Source organism: Jaculus jaculus, chromosome 15, assembly GCF_020740685.1.
Source record: "Jaculus jaculus isolate mJacJac1 chromosome 15, mJacJac1.mat.Y.cur, whole genome shotgun sequence".
Classification (NCBI taxonomy): Eukaryota; Metazoa; Chordata; class Mammalia; order Rodentia; family Dipodidae; genus Jaculus; species Jaculus jaculus.
This window is the reverse complement of record NC_059116.1, coordinates 7,187,195-7,211,532: the sequence shown is the minus strand read 5'-3', so window position 1 is coordinate 7,211,532 and position 24,338 is coordinate 7,187,195. Positions and strand designations below refer to the sequence as shown.

The window sequence follows — 24,338 nt, the reverse complement described above, 5'->3', positions numbered from 1 at the left end:
AGTTTTCAAAAGAAAAAAATGTACAATTATGAGGTATCTAGAATAACAAGTGGGACAAATGAACTAAAAACTTCAATTTTCTGTAGTACTTACACAGTTAGTTAAAGAAGAAAGGCCTGCTCTGTTTTCACAGCTGCAGCTCACTCTAGACTGGTAAGGGAGATACACCTTAATAGCAAGGATACAACAACAGCAAAGTGCACTGTAGGCTTCAAAAAGATGGGTGGCAATATCCAGTCTTTTCGAGTCCACAATTTGTAAGTTGTTCACCAAGGCTAACTTGTGTAAATGTGGTATAACAACTGAAAGGGAAAAAAGTAACCGTTACACTGTTGCCAAACATGCACTTGATTCTAATCTATATTAGCTAATTTCAATTCTAGCTTAACGCCAGGCACAGTGGTATGCTCCCATAATCCTAATATCATCGAGGCTGAGGAAGGAGGAGCATAAGATGGAGGCTGCCTAGTGAGACACACCCAACAAAACCTACAGCCCTCACCCTCAAACACCATAAATAAATTCTAGTAAAAAGGCCACAAATATGGATTTTTCAAAATTTCAAGAAGAAAAAAATTTTCTAAAGAATTTAAGATATCACTATGTATGTATTATCCTGGACTACCACGTGTATACTAATTAACTCAGTTATTAACTCACCAGATGGGTTTACATGTTTAAAAGTAGCACAATGTTAAAAGCAAAAGGATTTAATAATGTAGGTGGACACACTTCTAAACTTGATCTTGGTTGGAAAGGAAATACACAACATAGGAGACTTTTTCGTCAAGGTGGACAGGACAAATATTTGAAACAGCAAGGGAAATAAAGATATATATAGAGTTCACAAAACTAGATTTCAGGAGCCTTTAAAAAATATGATGGGCAGGTTCAATGGCTGAAGTCAATGGGAGCAGTGAGAAGGTGAGGAAAGGTGGATCTGAAGCTGGGCTCAGTGGCTCAGGAGGCAGAGGCTGGAGCACTGTCAAATGGTCAAGGCATGCCTGGGCTAGAATGTAAGATCCTGACTCAAAACAACAACAAAAAAATCCTCATCTGAAATAGAAAACCGATCCTTCAGAAAATCTTGGCTGGAGAGATGGCCTAGGGGCTAAGGCGCTTGCCCGTGAAGCCCAAGGACCCAGGTTTGACTCTCCAGAACCCACGTAAGCCCGATGCATGAGGTGACAAGTGGGCACATGCCTGAAGTGCATTTGCAGTGGCGAAGTCCCTAGTGTGCCAATTCTTCCTCCCTCCCTCTCTCTCACAAAGACACAGAAAAAGCTAACCTCCAATGAGGGCTGGGGAGATTGCTCAGTGGTTAAAGGTGCATGCTTGAAAAGCCTGTCAACCCAGGTTCAGTTCTCCAATACCTACCTAAAGCTAGATGCACAAAGTGGTGCATGCGTTGGGAGTCTGTTTGCAATGGAAAGAGGCCCTGGCATACCCATTCCCTCTCTTTCTGCTCTTAAATAAATAAATAAATAAATAAATAAAATTTTACAAGTTTTTGCTTATTATTTTATTTATTTGAGAGCTTCAGACAGATAGAGGAAAAGAGGGAGGGAGGAAGGGAGGGAAGGGGAGAGAGAGAGAGAGAGAATGGGCATCCCAGGGCCTCCAGCCACTGCAAATGGACTCCAGATACATGCGCCCCCTTGTGCATCTGGCTAACATAGGTCCTGGGGAATCGAGCCTCGAACCGGGGTCCTTAGGCTTCACAGGCAAGTGCTTAACCTCTAAGCCATCTCTCCAGCCCAGTAAATATATTTTTTAAAAGAAAAGAAAATCTCTAGGCTGGAGAGATGGCTTAGCAGTCAAGGTGTTGGCCTGCAAAGCCCAAGGACCAAGGTTTGATTCTCCAGTACACACTTAAGAAAGATGCACAAGGTGGCTCATGTTTCTGGAGTTTGTTTGCTTGCAGTGGCTAGAGGCCCTGGTATACCTGTTTTCTCTATTTGCTTCCCTCCCTCCTCCCTCTCTCTCTTAAATAAATAGAAATTTAAAGGAAAAATCTCCAATGAATGACTAAATGTATAGACCCAGAGAAAGTACTAGTGTTTAAAATGGAAGCAAGAGCCACAGTCCTGTGACAATGAAAAGCTGAGAAATAAAGGCTACTGGATGAAGAAATGTTAGTTCAGAAACAGTAGGACAATAAATACCCACCATGCTCCTTCCAATGCAGATATGATTACCCCAATTCTGCCTTTGCTCTCCTTCCCAAAGAGAATGCTCTACAGTACAGTGGTAACAATACAGCAGTCCTTCTGATACAGGCTCTGCTTCACCTTTATGCCTATTCACACACTTGACATTCAGCTTCTCAAAAGTCATTTGAGTGGGAAGCAGTTCAAAAGGAAAAGGACAGGAAAAAAATGACGTATTTGCAGGTACACGGTAAGTTGTAGGTTTTAGGGAAAATGGTTTACTAAATCTATTCAAAACTATTTTTTTCCCCCAAGCTTACCTTAAACTGTTATTTGGGTATTATTATGAGAAGAAAATCCCTTTCTCTGATTATTTAAAACTCCTATAAATTCAATAATTAGCAATCTATTCTATAAAGAAAATCAAGTAGGGCTGCAGAGATGGCTTAGTGGTTAAGTGCTTGCCTGTGAAGCCTAAGGACTCCAATTCGATTCCCCAGGACCCATGTCAGCCAGATGCACAAGGGGGTGCACGCATCTGGAGTTCATTTGCAGTGGCTGGAGGCCCTGGCACACCCATTCTCTCTCTCTCGGCCTCTTTCTCTCTCTGTCTGTTGCTCTCAAATAAATAAATAAATAAAAATAAACAAGAAAATCAAATACGATGGCTATTATTTATTTATTTATTTTTCAAGGTGGGTCTTGCTCTACCCCAGGCTGATCTGGAATCACTATAGCCTCAGGGTGGCCTTGAAATCACAGCAATTCTCCTACTTCTGCCTCTTGAGTGCTGGTATTAAAGGCATGTTCCATTTAAGCCTGGCTAATATGACTATTTTTAAAGTTTTTGAAAATTCTAGGAAGAGACATTGGAATAAAGATACTGTAAGAAATGATATGCCTAGGTTAATGAGACTAAGGAAGCACACAATTTCATAGTTAACAGTGATTAGGAAGTATTTTTAAAAATAGCTAGACTCAGAGCTACTTTTCACATGTTATAACAAGCAGTATTTAACCCCCACCCCTATTTTTGGAGGTAGGGTGTCACACTAGCCTAGCCTGACCTGGAATCCACTATGTAGCTAGTCTCAGGCTGGTCTTGAATTCAGTGATCCTCTTACCTCGGCCTCCTGAGTGCTAGGATTAAAGGTGTGTGCCACCACATCTGGCTAACAAGCAGTATTTAAGAAATCATACCAAAAAGCAAAATTGATCCACCAAAAGTCATTTGTTTTGTGTTTACTTTTGAGTCTATAAAAAATAAAGTGCAGCAAAGCTTTGAGACACAACAAATTCCTAGGAAAGCTCTGGCTTCAATCTTACAATTCATGAAAAAAGTAGAAAAATGAAACTTACACTCATCTCGGAACCTGGGTTCTGCGTTAGGCCCAACTCTACCAAATGTTTTTATGATCTCTGTATGCAAAGAATGCTGGTCTTGATACTGTGGGTCTTCCAGGAAAGAAGCCAACTGCATTTTCACTCTTTCTAGCAACTTAATATAGAATAGTGTATTGTCATTTCATAGGCTTAAAAACCAAGCAGTGTTGCTAATGTGAACAACACACACATCAAACATGGCTTATAGCAGAAGATGCAATGAAGTCAAAACCCATGGCTGAAGATACTTGGAGTCAATGGAATACTTATAAAGTCTTATATCTCAGAAGAGATCTCACACTTCTGTTAATACTTGTTAATTCTTAATTTATTTAAATATTCCCTGATATGATTTTAAAAACAAAAGTAAAATCCCAAATATCTAAGGGAAAGTTGGTATGTTTATGATGATTTTATATCTAAGTTACAATTCTTAAATCACAGTCTAAGTTTCCCAGCTAATCACCTTCTGCACGCAGTGAGTCACAGTGGCTTACATATTACTCACATCTCCCTACAAAACGTTGTTATTTTGGGGTTTCAGGACATGTTGAAACCCTGCCAGACTGCAAGCCTTGCAGAACGGCGTGCTTTCCTGCTGCTGCTTCCTCAGTAAAATGTGTGGGGAAGAAGGAAAAGAGAACTTTCACATAAAATTATTTAATTTTTGTTATAGTACAATTGGTGGTGAATGAAATATTTGGGTTGGGGAAAAGGCTCAGTGGTTAAGAGCACTTGCTTGGGAAGCCTGCTGGTCCAGGTTTGATTCCTCAGTACCCACATCAAGCTAGATACACAAAGTAATATGTCTGCAGGTTTCAGCAGCAAGAGGACCTAGCATACTCATTCATATTCTCTCTCTCAAGTAAATAAGTAAAAAATTTAACAAGAAAATTTTATTACATCCACAAATAATTTATTTTACAATTTACAGTTTTTCACTTGTATAAGGATATGTCCAGTACAATTAAAAATTACTACAATGCTGATACTAATCTTGAGAAATGTCTCACATTTAATGTGTAGACAGACAGGAAGAGAACCTAACGCAGATGGACTCAGTTTGAGAGTGAGAATACACGTGCATGGAGGAAGCTCTTGGCACCCGGGAAGAGGCGAGACAGAGCAGCGCCGTGACGCCTGCGGGGTGGGGGTGGGGAGCGCACACTGGCTACCTGAGGCTTTCGGTCGCACTGACGATGAACAGAACACAGGTGCCCTGATCACTTTATTTGTAAGCAGAGGTGTGCTCCTCATATTATGTGGCAAACAGTCTTCAAATCTGTATAAACTGGCCATCAAGAATTTATGTAGACTGGCCAGAAACTCACTGGATAATAAAAGGTTTTTGAACTACACTTGATTAGAAAGATTACTCAGTATCCAGCTAGGCTTAAAACCGTAAAGGTAGGCCTATACTTAACTTTTTAGTTGGGAAGCTTAGAGAGACGGCAGTTCCTTAGAATAAGAAGTATGTCTATTAGGTTAGGCTTAACAGCTTTCGCATTCTGAGACCCTCCTCTGGCCTGTCAGTCATGAGGAAATAACTCGCGTTCTGAAGCCCTGCCCTGCCACAGGCTCGCGTGCAGTACTCTGCGCCGTCCCCTCCCTGGCATGCGGAGACACACAGCTGGTGTTTGTTGTCCTACCTCTCTCTGAATGACTGTCTCCATGATTGTGCCAAAGGCTGGGATTGTGGCGATCCTGACAGAGCTGTGAGAAATTAAAAAAGAGAGAAATCGAAACTCTATTTAAGAGAAATGATAAAAATATTTGAAATATTTATCAAAGTAAATACACGATAAAAACACTGAATTAGTCTCTAGCAATGACAGATTAAACTTTTAAAAAAGCAGACCAAGAAGAATGCTCAAAAAGACAGGCAGGGTAACTTAGGGTCGCAGTGTGTGAAACTCACAATTCAGGATCACTGGACAAGGTAACAAGGGCCGGAGCAACCCGCTTGTCAACTAATGCTTCACTCATGCCTCGAAGAGTCAGCTGTAAACCAGTCAACATGCAATAAAAAACGGTTTGGTAAACTGGAATGAGAACTGGGTTAGCTGTGACTGAGGATGGGCAGGCAGACTCACTGGCCTTTCTTGCTTTAGTCATCCACATGAGACATTAAAATGTTAAGCCTTTGGTTCATGCCACTACACTTACTGGTAACAACCTGTTAGTGAGATTAGCAAAGCATCCTTTCGTGGCTTGGAAGAAATAGTCCATCAGCATGTTTTGGTTTGAAAGTGTTCACTGTCTAGGAATGCTTCTACTTTTCATCTCTATTATATAGCCTCCAAATTAGGCTTACTGTGACAATTGACTAGGAACACAGAATGCATCAACAGCAAGGTGATAGTTTAGCATCAAATGAGCAGAGCTCCACACGACCATCTTAAAGTAGTTCCTCACTGCGCTCAAGAGCTGATGGTTATTTCTCCCCAGGCCCACTCTGAAAGGGACGCCGGACTTCCAAGGCAGGAACAGCACTTACATCTCAGGGTCACTGGAGAGAGTGATGAGAGCAGGAACAACCCTCTGAGCTACCAGAGTCTCATTCACCCCCTTCACCAACAGCTGATGGCAGCGTGGGGTATTCACAGGTGATGCAGGAAAGCAGACAGTGCGCCCCGGGCAGAAGAAAGGAACAACCAAGGAAGAGAGAACACACAAAAGCAAAACCAAAATTAGAAGCTAAGCAAATCTTGCTATCTCGTGCTTACAAAGCAGAGAGCTCAGGAGGAAAGGCAGCTTAAATAGCCTAGCAGCCCACGGAAAAAGGTCTTGTCACCAACTCCATGGCGGTTTGTCCTTCTGGCCAAAAGCTATTCCGAGTTCAATTAAAATGCAACGTAAAGTAAAGATTTCCATTTTTTTAAAAACAAAAATCTAAAAAGAGGGTACATTGGATGCTATGGTTAAAATTCTTAAAGCAAATAGGGTGTGCAACTTTATGACCAGCAAGGTACAAACTGGACTTATAAACCAAACTGAAATGGCTTATTAGCCATTTGTGAACTGCTCATGACTGATGTTCCACAAGTACGTTGAAAACCCTCACTGCACAATTCCCACCCTTTAAAGTCACAAGGCTCTCTTCTGAGCTAGACACGTCCTGTAGCAGCGCCTCCCGCAGGATGATACTGTGAGTCAGCTCTGGGTTCAAATTCCACTTCTCCACTTACTAGCCATGCAGTCTTAGATGTACTATCAAATCTCTGGAAACCAGTTTTCTCATCTGAAGATGGCATTTCTCATCTAACTTAAAGGACTACCGAGCACTCATCTGCAGGCAATGGATAATACTGCACATGACCATTCAAGAAGTATGAGTGTAGTATTATGACCACTCAGGAACATGATTTAGGGTTTTTGTAAAAAGAAATCATTTAATTAAAAGTTTATAGTTTAAAACAGTTGTCTTATATTTTTTTCTAAAACCTTGAGTAAATTTTAAAATAAACATGATGAGCAGAATTCATCTGTCTCAATAAATTAGTCAGTCAAATCCCTCATTTAGTAACCAATGCTGACTTGCAAACCCAGAGGATAACATTAAAATGACCGAGTCTTGAGTTAACACAGAAGGGCACTTCTCTTCTTGATTTCAGAAGGTAATCAAAAACTCATCCTAACTGCCTATCAATCTGTTCATCTCAGAGTCCTCAAAGAAGATCAAAGGAGGTTCATATCACAAAGCGCCCCCATGCGTGTGCTGATCTGAGACAAGGCTCACACTGCGTATAAAGACGCTTCATCTTGACACAATCTGACACATTTACCACCTGACTCATTTCAGAACCAACTCAGTATTCAAAAGTAGTTTTTATAAAAAAAATAATTGGGGATTAGACAACAGGTGACTCTTTGCTACTGCACTAAATACTACAGATGTCAGGTAAGAAGAGACAGGACAAGGGAGGGCAAAGGCAGAGCCAGAAGATGCCTTAGATCTGAACCAGTGAGGCGACCTATCTCGAGCATCTGCTACCTTAAGCCTACTGGAAGAATTCAGAGGATAATTTGTAGAACACTGCTTTGGAGTTTTAAGTTTAATTTCTTTTTATTAGCTAGAAAAGGAGAAAGTATATTTAAGAGCTATTGATCATTATGCATTACTTCAGACACCACCAGGTGATCTTTCGGATTGCTGAAGCAAATGCAAACACGATCAGTATTTCAGCAGATGAAGAAATTGAAGTTTGCAGAAGTGAAGTATGTTTATCCAGGGTTGTAGAGTCAATAAATGCAGAGTTAGAAAATGGACTCATTCTTGCCTGACTTAATGTCTTTCAGTTAGTCTAATGGTACAGTTCAGTTACCTCATGATAGACATAAGAACTAGTTATGTAAAGTTCTTTTCTGTATCTTTTGAGATATCTCTTATATTCACTACAGTGAAACTCAATACTCCACTTATAAATTAATTGTATTAATTTGCTACTTCACAAGGAAGATCTGGCCTCTTGTGTAACAGTAACAACAGTATATGCTCAGTCCTGCTGCCTAAAACTAAATTAGGTTCACAGTTTTTAATTTCACTCTTCTGAAATAAATATCCTATTTTTGTTTTTATATTGAAATCACTCATTTTGAGGAATGTGCAATTTTAAATTATAAGGCATTAATATCAAAAGAAATCTTGTGAACTTTCATACTTATTAGTAGAATTCTACCCAAGACAAGGATCCCTGACAAAAATGAAACTTTCTATTTCTCCTACTGGCAACTTTTACTGACAGGCTCAGAAGAAATAACCTTATCATAAATGAGCTTGAAGAAATACTGAAACTGACACTGGACTAGAGCCAGTTCCCAGTCCAGCCGAGAGGGCAGCGCACAGGTGCAGCTCAGACAAGCATGGGGCAAGCACAGAAACCCACAGCCACGTGTAGGAAACGAGGCAGCCAGATCAAACCAACAAAACCCAACAAAAAGGGGTGCCTTCATTTTATTTACTTAGGTTATTCTCATCTGTATGTTATCCTCTATAGATCTGACAGACATACTTCTTAGATAGCAAGAGGTTAAGAGAATGGAATAGCTTTAATGGTCTTAGAGGAAAATTCTACTGAACATAGAAATATGGCTCTTTGAAAGGATGCATTGTTCTTGTGGAAGGGAAGACAGGGATAAAAACTTCTTATTGGCAATGTTCTCTTTTCAGCATACTGAATGAACAAATTATTTCTCCAAGAAGGAATCTGTATAAGACATAAAACCAAAATGACTTTGGCATTGACAAAGAGCTCTTGATTACAGGTCTTTTTAAAAATATCAAGTATGTACAATATCGGGATAGCTTCCTGATAACAAAGAAGTCTTTTTTTCTTTAGACCTTATGAATCAAATTTATATATGTGGAGAAATGTTCAAATTCAGAAAGATTTGAGTTCATTCTTTTCATAGAAATAAATGCTTTAGCACATTTTAAGAATCACATGCACATAAAGAGCATTTTAGTTATGTTCCTATATTATATTAATTTGCATAGTAATAGCACAAATTTAAAAATATCAACATGACAGTTATCAATTCCTACCAGCTCTTGTGTTCCAGATGCATTAAACACTAATTCATTAAAACATAACAAAAACCCTTCGAGTTGGATACTTCTCACCATTACTTTCATTTTGTAGATGAGGAAACTCAGGTATGGAGAAGGTCAAATCTGTCCAAATAATTGGCAAGGAAGTTGGTGGCGGAGATGGAAACTGAGCCCAGGAGCCTAGCTCTATGGTGAAACTTAGTGGTCAAGAAAAACTAATCTAACTGAGCCCTCCAAGTTCCAAATGCAAGTACTAAGAGTAGGTACTAACCTATGACAACATGTGTTATCTGACAGGCACAACGATCCGTGTGTATCTCAATTATCATATTACTTGGGTAAATGGCAATTTAATAAAACTTAGGCAAATTGTATAAACTATTTCCTGTTTTATAAGTCTATGTACAGTTAATGTAGTGTTATTCCAGATATGAAATGTGAAAGAATACCATAACTGCAAATAACTGTATTTTAATCAATTCAATAACTTGAACTGCACCCTATTTTAGCTTGAGTAGTCAATCTTAGGTAGAAAAGAATGATCAGAAAGATGTATACAGAATGGAAATGAAGGTTTAAAACAAATTTGAGAAATAAAACTGAGAACCTTTAAGGAACCAATAAGGCTAGGAACATTCTTAAATATGTCAAAGCTAAAGTTCTGCCCCATCACACAGTTCACAACTAGACAGTGTTCAATGCCATAAAATATGTACACACATACCCAATATGTAAAGTCATTTAAAAACAACTTTCCCTTCTCCCCTTTCAAATAAAATTGTGATTAGAACCCACAGACACGGATGCTGACATACCTCGAACATCCTGGCAGCAGTGCACCTGACGAGGGCTGAGGTGTGGACAACACCGTACCATAAAACAGTCAGTAGCAGCTCATGGTAGGCTGGGTTTGCACTGCAAAGAAAAAACAAACAAAAACACCAGTGTGGACATTGAAAGCCATGGTGCTGGACCAATGCAATGAAAGCACTATATATGAACAGGGGGTATATTAATGATAAAATGCTGGCAGAACTCATAAACAATGTATGGTCTAGTAGGTCACATCCAAGAGTCTAAGAAAAACTAAGTTTCCATATAAACCTGTAAACTACATGCATAAATCACATTCTTAATTTTTCCAAGCACCTGAAATTGTGCATGCAATTTTAACTTTTTAACAGCATGAAGGCAAAAATGTAAACAAAACTCAGACATGAAGTTGGGTGTGGTAGTACATGTTCACAATCAAGTGTTCTGCTAGGGAAGACAGAAGGACTGCAAGCGTCCTGGGCAGTTGCTCCATCAAAACTCTCTTCAAGAGAAAAACGACAAAGGAGAAAGAATGCTCTGTGAGAAACAGGGAGGACACACTATGGATCACATGGGAAGTTCTAAGCGGTGCGTTTACATTCTGCTTCATGCAGACTGGGCAAGCACTATGTGGCCTGGGTTTGTTACATGGTGGTCATGTTGGGGAAGATCTACTCCAACCATTTCTATGGGTGGCTCTGCTGCTGAGAAGATGGTGTTTGTTCTTAAAGGCCTGGTCCTGTTGAGCTTTCTTTCAGTAAAGACTGAGACAGAAGCTGGGCTGGTGACCCAGGCTTGTAACTAGCTACTGAAAAGACTGAGGCAAGACGATCCAACATTCAAAGGCTAATACAGGGTGAGTTCAAGGCCAGTCTTAGGAAATTAATGAGACCCTGCCTCAAAACAAACAAATAATCACAAAAAGAAAAAAGTGGCTGGGGATCTAGCTCATTGGGAGAATGCTTGCCTAGCATGTACAAGGGCCCACGTGAAGTCTTTCTTTAATGTACTCCAGACACGCACCACCTTGTGCATCTGGCTTATGTAGGTACTGAGGAAATGAGCCTGGGCCCTTCAGCTTCACAGGCACGTGCCTTAACTGCTAAGCCATCCCTCCAGCCCCACAATTTAAAAAATATCTGTACTTGGCTATATTTTTCCAACTTCAAAGAAAGCATTAGCCTGTACCCTTTCTCTCACTTAAAAAACTGCATTAGGCTGGGCATGGTGGCGCATGCCTTTAATCCAGCTTTCGGGAGGCAGAGGTTTGAGGATCAGAGCGAGTTTGAGGCCAGCCTGAGACTACATAGCGAATTCCAGGTCAGCCTGGGCTACAGTGAGATCCTACCTCAAAAAACAAACAAACAAACAAGCAAAAAACACAAAAAAGTAATGCATTGATTAGACATATTAAGAATTTCCAAATAAGCAAAAACAAAAGCAAAAACTAACATATCTTAAGTCTTAAAAAAAAACAAAAACAAATGCTAGGGATGTAGCTAAGTCATAGCGTGCTCAGCTAGCACGAATGAAGCCTTAGGTTCATTTCCCAGTATCATCCAAAAAAGAAGTCAAAGGCTGGGGAAATAGCTTAGTGGTTAAAGGCACTTGCTTGTAAAACCTGATGGCCTGAGTTCGAGTCACCAGCACTCATGAAAAGTTAGATGCACAAAGTGGCACATCCCTGTGGAATTATTTGCAGAAGACAAGAGGCCACGGTGAGTCCATTCTCTCTCTGCTCTCAAATAAATAAAAATACTTAAAAAAAAAGCAAAAGAAGAACAATTGTTGGATAATTAAGCTTAAATACACATTAACTTTCCCACTAAAACCTCCTAAAGCCTTCTAGTCGTTTTTTCCTCCAGCTGCAGAAGCAGGTTAAGAGCCGTTTCCTTGCCTCTGTCTGGAAATGGATGAGTGCTTAGGAATTCCCACTGCCACCATACTGGGCTTCCCTTATTGCTTGGGTCTTAGTTTCCTGAGTCTTGTATCTTTTTATCTTATATGCCGTTACAGCGACTATAAGATACTGTGCTTTACCCAAGTTCCACAAAAGAAGCCTTCAGGCTGTCAAGAGGAGCATGAGATAATGACAGCAGGGTCATCACATCTTCTAAGAACCCAACCAGCAGCTTCCGGTCTTCTTCCTATGGAGGAAACACTGACAATGAACTTGCAGGCAGTCAAGCCGAAGGAAACCCCGCTAGCTGACCTTCCTTAGCAAGTGCCACATCCTCAGGGGAAATATCCTAAGTAGAAAGCGATTTTAATTGAAGATATTTATTACATATGTCTATGGCGGTGAGTGGTCAGACGACAAAGTCTATCTTATTCTCATTCTGAGGTCCTGTATGGTGGCACTAGCTACACAGGATTATTCACATGAAAATTTAAATTAGGCCGGCTGTGGTGGTGCCCACCTTTAATCCCAGCACTTGCGAGGCAGAGGTAGGAGGACTGCAGTGAGTTCAAGGGCACCCTGAGACTACATGGTGAGTTCTAGGTCAGCCTGGGCTAGAATGAAACTCTACCTTGAAAAAAAAATTAAATGAAACAAAGTGAAAGAGAAAATTCAATTCCATGTAGAAAAGCTGAAACATAACACTGCTATTTTTAACAGAAGTAGGACTTCTATTGTAACATGTTACATGATGTTACAGAAATATACCGATACTAAATATGCTTCAAGGTATTACACGGTGCTGCAGAAATGTACCTGACGCTATACACAAACCAAAGCTGTTTTGTAAGAAAGATGCAATAGTATGAAGCGATGCTCTTGGAATTCAAAGGGCACAGGAAGTGGGGTATCGGGAGGTGCACTCTTCCTTCTCCCACTTTATTTCTAAAGCTCCTTTAAAGAGTCCACATCACTTCTGGGCCTTTTGGCTAAAATCAAGTATGCAAAAGAGCCCATACCTCCATGTTACTGCTGGGAGCACCACTAACCCCTGGCAGAGATCACGTTATTTAGTTAAGACAGTTAAGTAGAGTATGGCAGCTGTTCCACCGGCAGCCACCAATGAAGCAACCTTCTATTATACACTCGGCCTTAGTTTCCTGTCTTAGTTCCCTTCCTGAATATGGGCTGGGTCTGTGAGGAGTTATCAAACACTAGTAATCATGCTGAGGTCATTCCAGGACCCAGCCTTAGCTTAGCACACTTTGCTTTCATAGTTTTGGGAGCTTTGAATCACCAGGTAATAAGCCTGGTTAGGCCACTGGGACAATAAGAGAGACTCTGTGATTACACACAGAGTGGCCGTCAGCACCCCACCCGAGGCCCCACTAACCAAACAGCTTAATGTAGCAACATGACACCAGCCAGACCAGCAGAACCACAGAATCACAGCAAACAGCAAACAGCAAACAGCAAACAGCAGAATCACAGGCAAACAACATGCTTTAGCACTACTGTACACGCTCAGCCTAGACAGTAGCAACTGAGAAGCATGAAGTGCTATTAAAACACATTGCTAGATCAAGTCTAGTCCCTACTATTTTGTGTTTTGCTCCCTAACACATGTGCTCTTATTTAAAAATGTATGAAAGCCAACTGCTAATTAAGTATAATCTAACATTAACAAAAATCAAACAATTTCTAAATGTATTCATCTGATTCTCCTCTGAGCCTTACAAATGTGCCCCCAGTAGAAATGACTTGTTGAGTAGGATAAATGTGAATTACTCTCTGATTAGGGCCGGGTTCCTGCTGTGGGGTGGGGAGGGGAGGCACTAGGTAGTTTCTAAAGAGCAAACTCTTTTATTGGAGATAAGAATTTTCCCCTTACCTGGATATAACACGTAAGAACTCCTGTTGCATAAATGGGGACGGTAGCTTTAGTGAGGACCCCATTTCCTGCTGAGGAATCTAAAATTATTAAAATATTTTTAAAAGTCCAAGTATGTTTATGTGCAAAGAAAGACGTCAAAGTAAAATGATAGTTAAACTTACAATTACTTACAAGGTTACTCTGGGAAACAAACATGACACATTTCTACTGATTTCTCTTATATTTCTTAAAGGAAATCACCATACACATTTATGATAGATAGGACAGGCATTTCATTACCAAACTGTGATGTTATACTCCTATTTCCAGAATAAAAAAATAAGAGCTTTCCTTAAGTGTCTGAGGTGCCCATCTACTCAGGACTTCCTAAGCTTCTGTTTTTAACTTGTACCCTTTGCCACGCGTGGAAGCATTCCACTGAAAGTGGGCATCCAGGCACGCATGGTTCAATGTGCTTCTGGCTGGGACACTGCTTCCAGTGCTAGAGTACTTCCAGCCAGACAGCACCCTCACCCGTTTTACAGAGGAAGGAGGAATTGGGCTGTGCAAATGGGAAGAGAGGAGAAAGCATCAAATCACAGGTGCTGACTATAATAGCAGCAAATTTAAACAATTTCAAAACAAAGCCCCAGAGATGATCCAGAGGCAAATTATTTTTAGTACAAACAGCTCACAATTACTGGTCATGAGATAATCTGGTTACACATAATGTAGATAGCTGCAACCAAATTGAATAATGATTGATTTTACTATGGCCACAGGGTAGATACTGACGTGAGCCAGGTCCCTTCCCAGTTATCCTTTCTGCTTTAGTGATGTGAGCACATTTGCTCAATATACTGTTTTTCCTGAGCAAAGAGACTCAATTGTTTTCAAAAGCAGACACAGACGAACTTACCAATGTTTTCTTCAGACAGTCTTAAAATCTCCTGGAACTGAGGTTTTACCTAAACAACACAAAGGAAAGATACAAAAGGTTTCAAGTTCAACGGATTAAGTAAACAATAATTTATTTACTATTGCTACTACTATGTACTTTACAGACAACTGGAATGGTCAGAAGTATTAGTTCTCAATGAAGGGGTTTAAGATAAAAGAACCAGGTTGCTGAGAACATGAAATCATTTCAGTCAAGAAGCATTTTCAGAACAGACTTAAATTAAAATAGCTTCAATTTAAAATAATTTCCAAAAAGATTTTAAATGCTTGAAATTACTGATATGAAAACCTAAATCTGGCACTTGGGAGGCAGAAGTAGGAGGATCGCTGTGAGTTCAAGGCCAGCCTGAGACTAGAGAGTGAATTTCAGGCTACCTTGCACTAAACTGTACCTCAAGAAACCAAAAGAAAAACTAAATCTGGTGATCAGACAGTTCACTTAGATGCTACTGTATCACAACATGTGACTATATTATTATATAATTACTGAAAAACATTTGATACATTTAAAAGGAACAAAAAAGAATTCCATTCATTGATGGTCTTCATGGCTAACATTTTCATCATGTGATAATAACCTTATTCTGTTATTAAACCCTTAAAACTTAACATTTCAAATAAAGGATTTGAATTAGTACTTTAAGTTAGAGCAAGCCCTCATCTCAGTCTTGTTTAGATTTATCACAGACTTCAAAGCAGTAAGAGAACTCTGTAGTGTTAAGTGCTGACATGACTCCCACCTGCTTTTCTAAATAGCAGCTGCTTATTTGGGAAATGCTGGATGCACGTGGTGGCGGTACTGCCCAGGGACGCTCACTTCATGATCAGATGCCGGCAGGAAGGGTAAAGTGATCTGTGTTTTGCTCCGCCTATATTAATACCAATTCGTTTTTTTGAAATTGTGTGTGTGTGTGTGTACTATGCCTATACATGATGGGTCAGAGAACAGTGTTAGATGTTGTTTCTCACACCACACATCTATTTCTAAAATTTATGTATGATGTATGTATGTATGTGTATGTATAGGCATGCCAGGATCTTTTGCCACTGCAAACGCAAATGCATGCCCACCCATGCACATTTTATGTGTGTGGCTGGGGAATTGAATCTGGATGGTAGGCTTTGCAAGCAAGTGCCTTTAAACTGCTGAGACAGTTCCCCAGGGTCTCCAACTCGTCCAGTCCCTTTTTTGTGAGGTGGGGTCTTTCACTGGTTTGGAGTTCACCAGTTAGGTTAGACTGGCTGGCCAGTGAGCCCAGGGCCCTGCCTGTCTCTGCCTTGTCAGCGCTGGGATTACGGCACACTGCCACAATGCCTGCCAGTTTACATGGGCATTGGAGGTCCAGACTCAGGGCCTCGTGTTTCCAAAGCAAGTTCTTTACCCAGTGAGCCAACCGCCCCAGCTCCAGTTCAACTGCCACCGAGAGGAGGGTCACTGTAAGTGTCAATCTACTGAATCACAGAACTGAAAGCCAGGGAAGCGCTCTTTTTCATGTCACACAAGCCCAATTACAGGTTATTTGACCTGTCTTTCAATGGTCACAGACATCAGGAGTTAGTAGTGCTACAACTAAGTTTTCTGAATTTTGACCACTTAATTATAGCACATTTTTTGCTTTAAATTTTTCAGTAGCTGTATTTAAAGTGCTTAATAAAGTGCTTATGCTTCTAATGTCTAAATATTTAATCATGTAACTACATTTTTTATACTTCTATTATCCCTTTAAACAAGTAGCTAAACAATATACTATGAGGGCAAATGGATTAAGAGGATTAAAGAAAAAATTGGGATCTAAAAGCACTCAGATTTTACTTAACACTACAATATTACTTGGGTGGGCTATAATGAAGAATTTTATCTTTGGTAATGACTGAAATATATATGTATCTTAAGTGTCTATACTTGCAGCAATTTTATAAGTGACTATGGTTCCACAATCACTTCAGATTTTTACTGCTTCCAGAATTTATGGCACATGGTAAAGTACAAGATAATTATTCAAAGGACTGAGATGAGTTCATTAGCTAATATTGCCTATGCTGAAAACCTTTCCTAAATCTGCAGTGAGTAACTTTTATATCCTGTTCTCACTTCACAGTAAGCTTAGGTTGCATTATCATCTGATCTGTGGAAGAGGGAGAAGAGTGTGAGAGCACTGAGAGGGAGGGAATATCCAAAGGCATTGCCCATCCCCGAGCGATGATCAGCTGCTGCTCTCACAGCTCAACCCCAGGGTGAATACCAGCGATCCACTGAGGAGGGCGCTCGGTGGAATGGGGGCGGGGGGGGGGGGGGAATGATGGTACTAACACATGATGTGTCAATGCAAAGTTCCTGTTTTAAAACAAAAAAAGGAAGGAAAATATCATCTGAAAATGGACAAAGCTAAAAAATTACCTATAATTATAATATATTCTTTTTCACAGAAAGCGTCACTAAGAGATTAGCGTAGTAAGAGACAAAGGGAGGGCTCGCTTGTTACCTTGCTCTGCTACAGCACTAACCTACTGTAGCTCCAGGCCTTTTGCACACAAGAAAGCATGCAATGCAAGCATTTACCTTAGTGTTTGTAAAAATTTTGCCAAATGTCCGGCAAAGGCGCCAGAAAAATCTGGAGAATTCATGCACACAGGCAGTCGAAGTAACGTTGATTTTGCCAACTATTTCTATAAGCTGTGGCAACCTGAATAAGAGAGGAAAGGAAACAGGCAGAGGGTGCACAGTTTAGTTTCCTGGCTTATTTCAAGAGCAATGCAAACTCAACAAACTCTACTAGTTTTTTTTGTAAGCAAAGGAATTGTTTGGGGCTTGTAGAAGAAACCTGAAGATTATATTCTACTATTAAAACATTACGGAGATCAATTTGAACTGCATGCCATAAAGCACAGGGATGGTTTTAAAAATATTTTATACTATTTTTATTTATTTGTTAGAAAGAGAAAAAGAGGGAGAGAGATAGAGACAATGGGCACACTAGGGTCTTCAGCCTCTGCAAATGAACTCCAGATGCATGTATTACTTTGTGCATCTACCTTAGATGGGTCCTGGGGAACTGAACCTGGATCCTTTGGCTTTGCAGGCAAAGTGTCTTAATCACTAAGCCATCTCTCCATCCCTGAACACAGGGATTCTTAAAATTTTTTTTTTTTTAGTTTAGTTTAATTTATTTATTTGAGAGTGACAGGGAGAGAAAGAGGCAGATAGAGAGAGAATGGGCATGCCAGGGCCTCCAGCCACTGCAAACGAACTCCAGACACATGCACCCCCTTGTGGCATCTGGCTAATGTGGGTCCTGGGGAATCGAGCCTCGAAATGGGGTCTTTAGGCTTCACAGGCAAGCGCTTAAGTGCTAAGCCATCTCTCTAGCCCTGAACACAGGGATTCTTAATGGTAGAGTTCTGAGTATGAAGTGAATGAGACTCAAAATCATGGCTCTGACGTGTCACAACACCCTGGTTAACAAATAAAGCTTCTACTTCAGCCTCCAAAGATGAAGTCTGGCTGTTGTTTAAAATGTATCACCACTGCTACACAAATAGGCAGGAGATAGTCCTTCTGATGTAACAGAGGCAATTTCTTCAGAGAAAACTACATATCTGGGGGTGGGGGGAGTACATATAATATTTGCTAATGCTGCCAATTTATGTGTTTTTAAAAATAGTATTTTATACTTTCCCTCAATTCCAAGCCTAACTACGAGCCATTTTCCACTGAGTTGACAGAGGTGCATAAGGCAGGTCCTGAGTGGCAACTCACAGCTGGTTGACCACCCACAGCAGGCTCTCCCAGCCCGTGGTCCCCTCGTGCTCAAGCTGGTGCTCATACAGCTGCAGCAGCACCGCCAGCTGCTCACGGCTCCCGATCACAGTGGACACATCCTGGAGTGGCGACATGGGCCGAGGGAACCGGGTCACTGTGTATAATGGAAGCAAAACAAGTCACATGGAAAAGACAGTTAGAGAACTGAGCTATGATGTCAAAAAGAAACGAAGTCCCCATGACAATTATCCCCGATAATGAGATCGTTCTATAGATGTTAAACACCAACAGACACACATTGCCATTGTTAGAAACAATTGAAATAAACTTTTTATCACATGTGGACAACCCAACACATATCAACTTATCAAAGATAAAAAAGATTTTATGAGACTACATAGTTAATAAATGAACATTCATTAATGAAAATTTATGTTCATTTGTTAAGTTAAAATTGGTCCAAAAATAAGACAAATAAAACAGGGATGTGAATTCAGTTTAATTGCTTGTATACTGTTTATGTCAATGAATAGTGAATATATAAAAAAAAATTTCCTTCAGGGACTGAGGTGCTAGCAGATTAAGAATAAGAAAACACTATTTAATACAGGAAAATAAGTAAAAGCTTGAGCTCAGTAAATTTCTTTGTTATTTAATTTAAAATGCTTCACTTAAACTCTTTGTTTAATTTTTTTCATAGCCTAACAGTAAGTCAGTATAAGGTGTCAAAGGCAGGGACGGGAACAGTTAAAAACAACAAAGCCGACTATAACCAAAGCCCCATGTTAGGCACCTTCAAAGTTTTAAAGGAAACGCTGGGGAAATGGCTCAGGGTCTAAAGGTGCTTGCTTGCAAAGTCTGCCAGTCTGAGTTTGGTTTCCCAGTATCCAGATGCACAGTCAAATGCACAAAGTGGCACATGCATCTTTTGTTTGCAGTGGCAACAGGCCCTGGCATATCTATTCTCTATTTCTCTCTCCTGAATAAACAATACTTTAAAAAAAGCTTTAAAGTAAAGCTGAAAATTTACTTTTAAGCCATCTAACTAAAATATGAATTCATATATATACACATTAGTATACTTAAAGATTAAAGATACCAACGAAGTCCATAATCACATAGATTATAATTAGATTTCATGTTGTTATAGAGTATTTCTTAGATGACTATGAAGGTATCATGTAGGCCAGCAGCTCATTAATTGCAGGACATGTAACTAGTGGAGGCAACATGGTAGGTAAGTACTACCTACCACCTCAGCTCTCTCCCTAGCCTGACTTTATGTTGTTTTAGTTTCATCACTATTATTATTATTATTATTATTATTATTATTATTATTATTATTATTGTTTTTCCAAGGTAGGGTCTCACTCTGGCCCAGGCTGACCTGAAATTCACTATGTGTCTCAGGGTGGCCTAGAACTCTCGGCAATCCTCCTACCTCTGCCTCCCAAGTGCTGGGATTAAAGGCATGCGCCACCACGCCCGGCTCCATTATGTATTTTTGAAAATACACATTCTTAAGGAAGGAAGGAAAGAGAGATGGGAAGAAAAAAGAAAATGCTGTCACATGTGCTTGTTTCTTTCTTTCAAGGACACAGCAGGAAACAGTAATACTGTCTGCCTTACATTATGGAACTAAAACAGCTGGAGAAGAAAAAAGCAAAAAAAAAATAACATACACCAGCACTAGTAACGTTAAACTTCATACAGCAGTGTGCATAGCTGTTAAGAATTTAGGGAGTCTTGTCATTCATTGATCAGATCCACTCGCAGACAGAAACATTTATTACAGTCTCCTAACAAGGGCATTAAGATTGCTAGCCTGGGATATGAGACTGTGTCTCGTAAAACTACAAACAGGGCTGGAGAGATGGCTTAGCGGTTAAGTGCTTGCCTGTGAAGCTTAAGGACCCCGGTTCGAGGCTCAGTTCCCCAGGTCCCACGTTAGCCAGATGCACAAGGGGGCGCGCGTGTCTGGAGTTCATTTGCAGAGGCTGGAAGCCCTGGCGCACCCATTCTCTCTCTCTCTCTCTCTATCTGTCTTTCTCTCTGTGTCTGTCGCTCTCAAATAAATAAATAAAAATTAAAAGAAAGTTAAAAAAAAAAACCTACAAACAAACAAGCCCACCCACCCACCCGCATTACAAGTTAAGAACCGAAAGCATGAAAATGCACAAAACAGTATCACGAAGCTTATACATACGAGATGAAACTGTATGGCTGACCTAAGGGGCTATGCAATCTTCGAACACAAAACTTCACATGCAACACATTTTTGTGATCATACTGCCATATAATGGCTTTTAGAATTTTAACCTGAACGATTCTGCAGGAAGCTAAGCTGCGACCACCCCATCTCCCTTGCAGAGCAAGTCCAGTACCTTCTATGTGCGGCACTTCGCCGTGCAGCTTGGCTTTGCTGGAGAAAGGAGCATCGTGAAGCACCAGCGCGAAGAGAGACGGGATCAAGGACTGCAGCGCAGAGAGGTACACGTGCAGCTTGTGCTCATCCAGCCCGCGCTCGCCTTCCTGAAACACAAGGGGCTACGGTAGTCCTTGGGATGACACTGCTAACGCCATCTGCGGTGGCTGTCCTCTCTGAGATGACACTAAGGACTTGGATGCTGGACTCAAAACCTAGCTGGAAGTGGCCATTCAGAACACGAAGGAGAAAGCGTGGAGACATATTATAATCTTTGACACGGAAACCTGCAGGACAGTCATTTCCAACGTTGGGAACTTTATTATAGGTTCTCTTTTTCTTAGGGAGTATTATCTGCAGTTTTATAAGCCAGAGTAAAGAAAGTGAGCCACAGGCATCACACTAAATGCTTAATTGCTAACTTAGCAACAACACTTGCTATTTCTCTTCTCTCACTTCTTATATGCTTTCATAGACTTAATGGTAGCTGTACTTGCAAGTAATTCCACATACAGATAAAATACAGAAGCAACTTTAAAATAGATGAAAGGAAGAAAAAAGAAATATCAGAAACCAAATGTTAAAGTGAAAAACCATCACTAGAGATGACCGTAGTTCTTGTGTTCAAATCCACCTAAGCTATTATATCAGAAAAGTGCCAGTAGAGAAGAGGTAAGAATTACTATTAACTTCTTCACAGAGAAATTACTCTCTATGCTGAATACTGCAGGCACCTTTTTGAATTAATTTTTGGTGGAATTAATCATGCAATGAATGACATGCTACAAAAAGCAAGTTATGCTGGGCATGATGGTTCACGTCTTTAATCCCAGCACTGGGGAGGCAGAAGTAGCATGATGGCTGTGAGTTCAAGGCCAGCCTGAGACTACAGAGTGAATTCCAGGTCAGCCTGTGCTAGAGAGACTCTACCTCAAAAAAAAAAAAACACGAAAACAAAAACAAACAAACAAACAAAAAACAACAAAGAAAACCAAGTTACATAAAATTCTCAGACGAAATGCAAAAACTTAAAAATTCCTGTTTCATAGCATGAGCTACTTCAGTTTAATTATGCATGTGTTTTTATTATTTGTGTATTTATGCACCCATGTGTGTGTGTTATGTAGGTGCCAGGATCTCTTGCCATTGCAAACAAATGCCTGTCAGACCAGTCTTATATTACTGGCTAGGGAACTGAACCCAGGTTGGCAGGTTTTGCAAGCAAGCCCCTTTAATCACTGCTAAGCCATTTCCCCAGCTCCTAGCCCAATTTTTATATTAAATACATATGGATACATAAGAGATTTACCTACTGAATACTTTCAAGTTTTATGATAAAAGCTTACAGGTTCTTCAACATTTTGAAGCAGAAGGAATGAGTTTGGAGTCAGATCAATATCACCCTGATTCTGTCATATGACAATATTGGATCCTGGAAAGTCACGTAAGCACCAAGTCTCAATTTCCATATAAAACACAAAATACAACTCAAAAGGTTATGAGAATGAAATAGAATTTTTAAATTTAAAGTATCAACCTTAAAGATTCACATGAGCATTCAAGAAATGTTAAGCTTCTATTCTGGCTTCTACCAAAACATTTAGAATAAAGATTGCATCAAGAAAGTTTTACTTTTTCCTCAACTTTCTTTGATGTTACTTGAGTAGAATGAAAAGTTCTTTTCAAAATAGGCAGTATTATGAATGAGTGCAGCTAAAGCAATTCTGACATCACCTAAGAGGACTAGTAGACTCAGGTTCTAGCAATCTCTGCATTTTGGTTCAAGAGCTGGTATTTTCTGTCACAAGTTAAGTCCTCAGAGGACAAGGAAGAACCAGCTTGCTGAATACTGTGTGAGGAGTTATTTCCAGGAATATGTTCTTTCAGCCAACAGGCGTAGATTGTGTCCTTTCTCTTCTAGCCCCAGTTCAGCGAGACTTTCTCAAATCACTCTTGAGTCTAGCCCAGTAACAACTTTTCTGGTAATGCACTCAAATATTTAGGTACATGGTGCTTTCTTCTCTGCTCCTTGGGATTTCTTCAAGATAGCTTGGAACAGACTTTTAAACTGTTATATGCTATAAACAGAGGACTTACCCTGAGAAGCTTTTCAATTTTGTTCAGCAGTGTGGGAATAAGATGAGACTGTAAGTTTCCGAGTTCTGTGGTCCAGGCAGCATAGGCAGGTAAAAACACTTGATGAGTCGCACTGACCACTCTTTCCGAGGGGTCGCCCAAGGCCAACAGCAGCAGTTCAAAGCCCTGTGAGAGGAGCAGGCAAATGGAGACTGCTACAAGAATAACATTTCTTCTAATGTACAGCAATAAATACACTATCTGAAAAACTTAGAAAATTAAACAGAATTTTTTTAAAATAAAAGGTTTGCTTTTATTCAAAGTAAAATGCATTTATACAGTCTTTAGGTCATGGATTATTGGACAATATTTGAAAGAGAGACAGAGAAACAGAGAATATGGGTATGTCAGGGCTTCCTGCTACTGCAAATGAATTCTAGACACATATACTAGTTAGTGCATCTGGCTTTAGGTGGGTACTGAGAAATTAAACCCCGGCCATCAGGCTGTGCAAACAAACACCATTAAACACTGAGCCATCTTTCCAGTGCAGAAAATATTTTTCAAAAGACAGGAAGCCAACTATAATCCCACCCTTCCCATTTTTTGGGGTGTCACATATCCAACGATGAGCAAACCGAAGAGAATGGGTGGAAACCTGGCCCACTTGCTGCACTGTCCCAAGTAAGCGCTGCTAGACTGCAGTCAGCCAGCCCTGCTAACTCAGGCTGACCTCGGCCATCTCGCTTGTAGATTACGCCTAGTGCAATCAGGCACGTGGGATTCTGTAACGGTTAAGATAAGCAGGTCAATTCTGAAGACATACCTGTTGATATTTGTCAGGATCATCAATGTATCCCATAATGATGCCAAGGCTTTTAATCACAGCTTCTCTTACCAAGTCTGCCTTATCTTCCATTAGCATCTGTTGTAACATTGAAAGAACCAAGGAGCTGCGGATTTCTTTCTGAAAATAATCAACATATTTTTACTATTTATTTACATCAACATATGACAATACAGAAAATATTACACAGCCCATGTGTTCAAAAACCTAAATGAAACACACAGTAACATTTTGTGGTTTTTGCTTCAAATATTTATTTTTCAAAGAGAAAACATAGACATTCAGAACACTTATCTGCCTAAATCTCTTCCCCACCCTTCCTCTCCAGTGCCAATCTCCCGAATTTGCTGTTCGTCGCTGGTCAGCACGCTTATCTTCACTAAACATCCCTACAGTGCACACAGGCGCAGTGAGCCATTGAACAGCTGCTGCGCCTGGATGCCCCCCCCGCCCCCCGCTCTCCTACCCTGGTGATTGAGCCCAGGCTTGCCCACGTGCCAGACAAGATCCAATCACCAAGCGCGTGACACCCCCAGCCCTCTTCAGCATTGTTTCTCATTATGCTAAGAATCTTTTATCCTACTTAAAGGCTTGGATTAA

At 40.3% G+C, this 24,338-nt stretch overlaps 1 protein-coding gene across 4 annotated transcripts in view; it reads right to left on the bottom strand.

Annotated features, from left to right (window-relative positions):
* Positions 1 to 24,338, bottom strand: part of Relch (RAB11 binding and LisH domain, coiled-coil and HEAT repeat containing) — an 82,740-nt gene that overhangs the window by 10,935 nt on the left and 47,467 nt on the right. For 2 of the 4 annotated variants that reach the window (XM_004654787.2, XM_004654789.2), the window contains 13 exons: positions 23,718 to 23,858; positions 22,913 to 23,077; positions 20,775 to 20,922; positions 18,388 to 18,544; positions 17,191 to 17,314; positions 14,590 to 14,638; positions 13,689 to 13,768; positions 11,938 to 12,044; positions 9,900 to 9,999; positions 6,031 to 6,113; positions 5,183 to 5,246; positions 3,510 to 3,648; positions 186 to 302 (listed from right to left, as the gene is read on the bottom strand). In XM_004654787.2, the coding sequence (XP_004654844.1) occupies positions 186 to 302; positions 3,510 to 3,648; positions 5,183 to 5,246; positions 6,031 to 6,113; positions 9,900 to 9,999; positions 11,938 to 12,044; positions 13,689 to 13,768; positions 14,590 to 14,638; positions 17,191 to 17,314; positions 18,388 to 18,544; positions 20,775 to 20,922; positions 22,913 to 23,077; positions 23,718 to 23,858 (1,474 nt within the window). Of the gene's footprint in view, positions 1 to 185; positions 303 to 3,509; positions 3,649 to 5,182; positions 5,247 to 5,451; positions 5,535 to 6,030; positions 6,114 to 9,899; positions 10,000 to 11,937; positions 12,045 to 13,688; positions 13,769 to 14,589; positions 14,639 to 17,190; positions 17,315 to 18,387; positions 18,545 to 20,774; positions 20,923 to 22,912; positions 23,078 to 23,717; positions 23,859 to 24,338 lie in introns of all 4 variants that reach the window. The other 2 variants (XM_004654788.2, XM_045135017.1) reach the window with 2 other exon arrangements.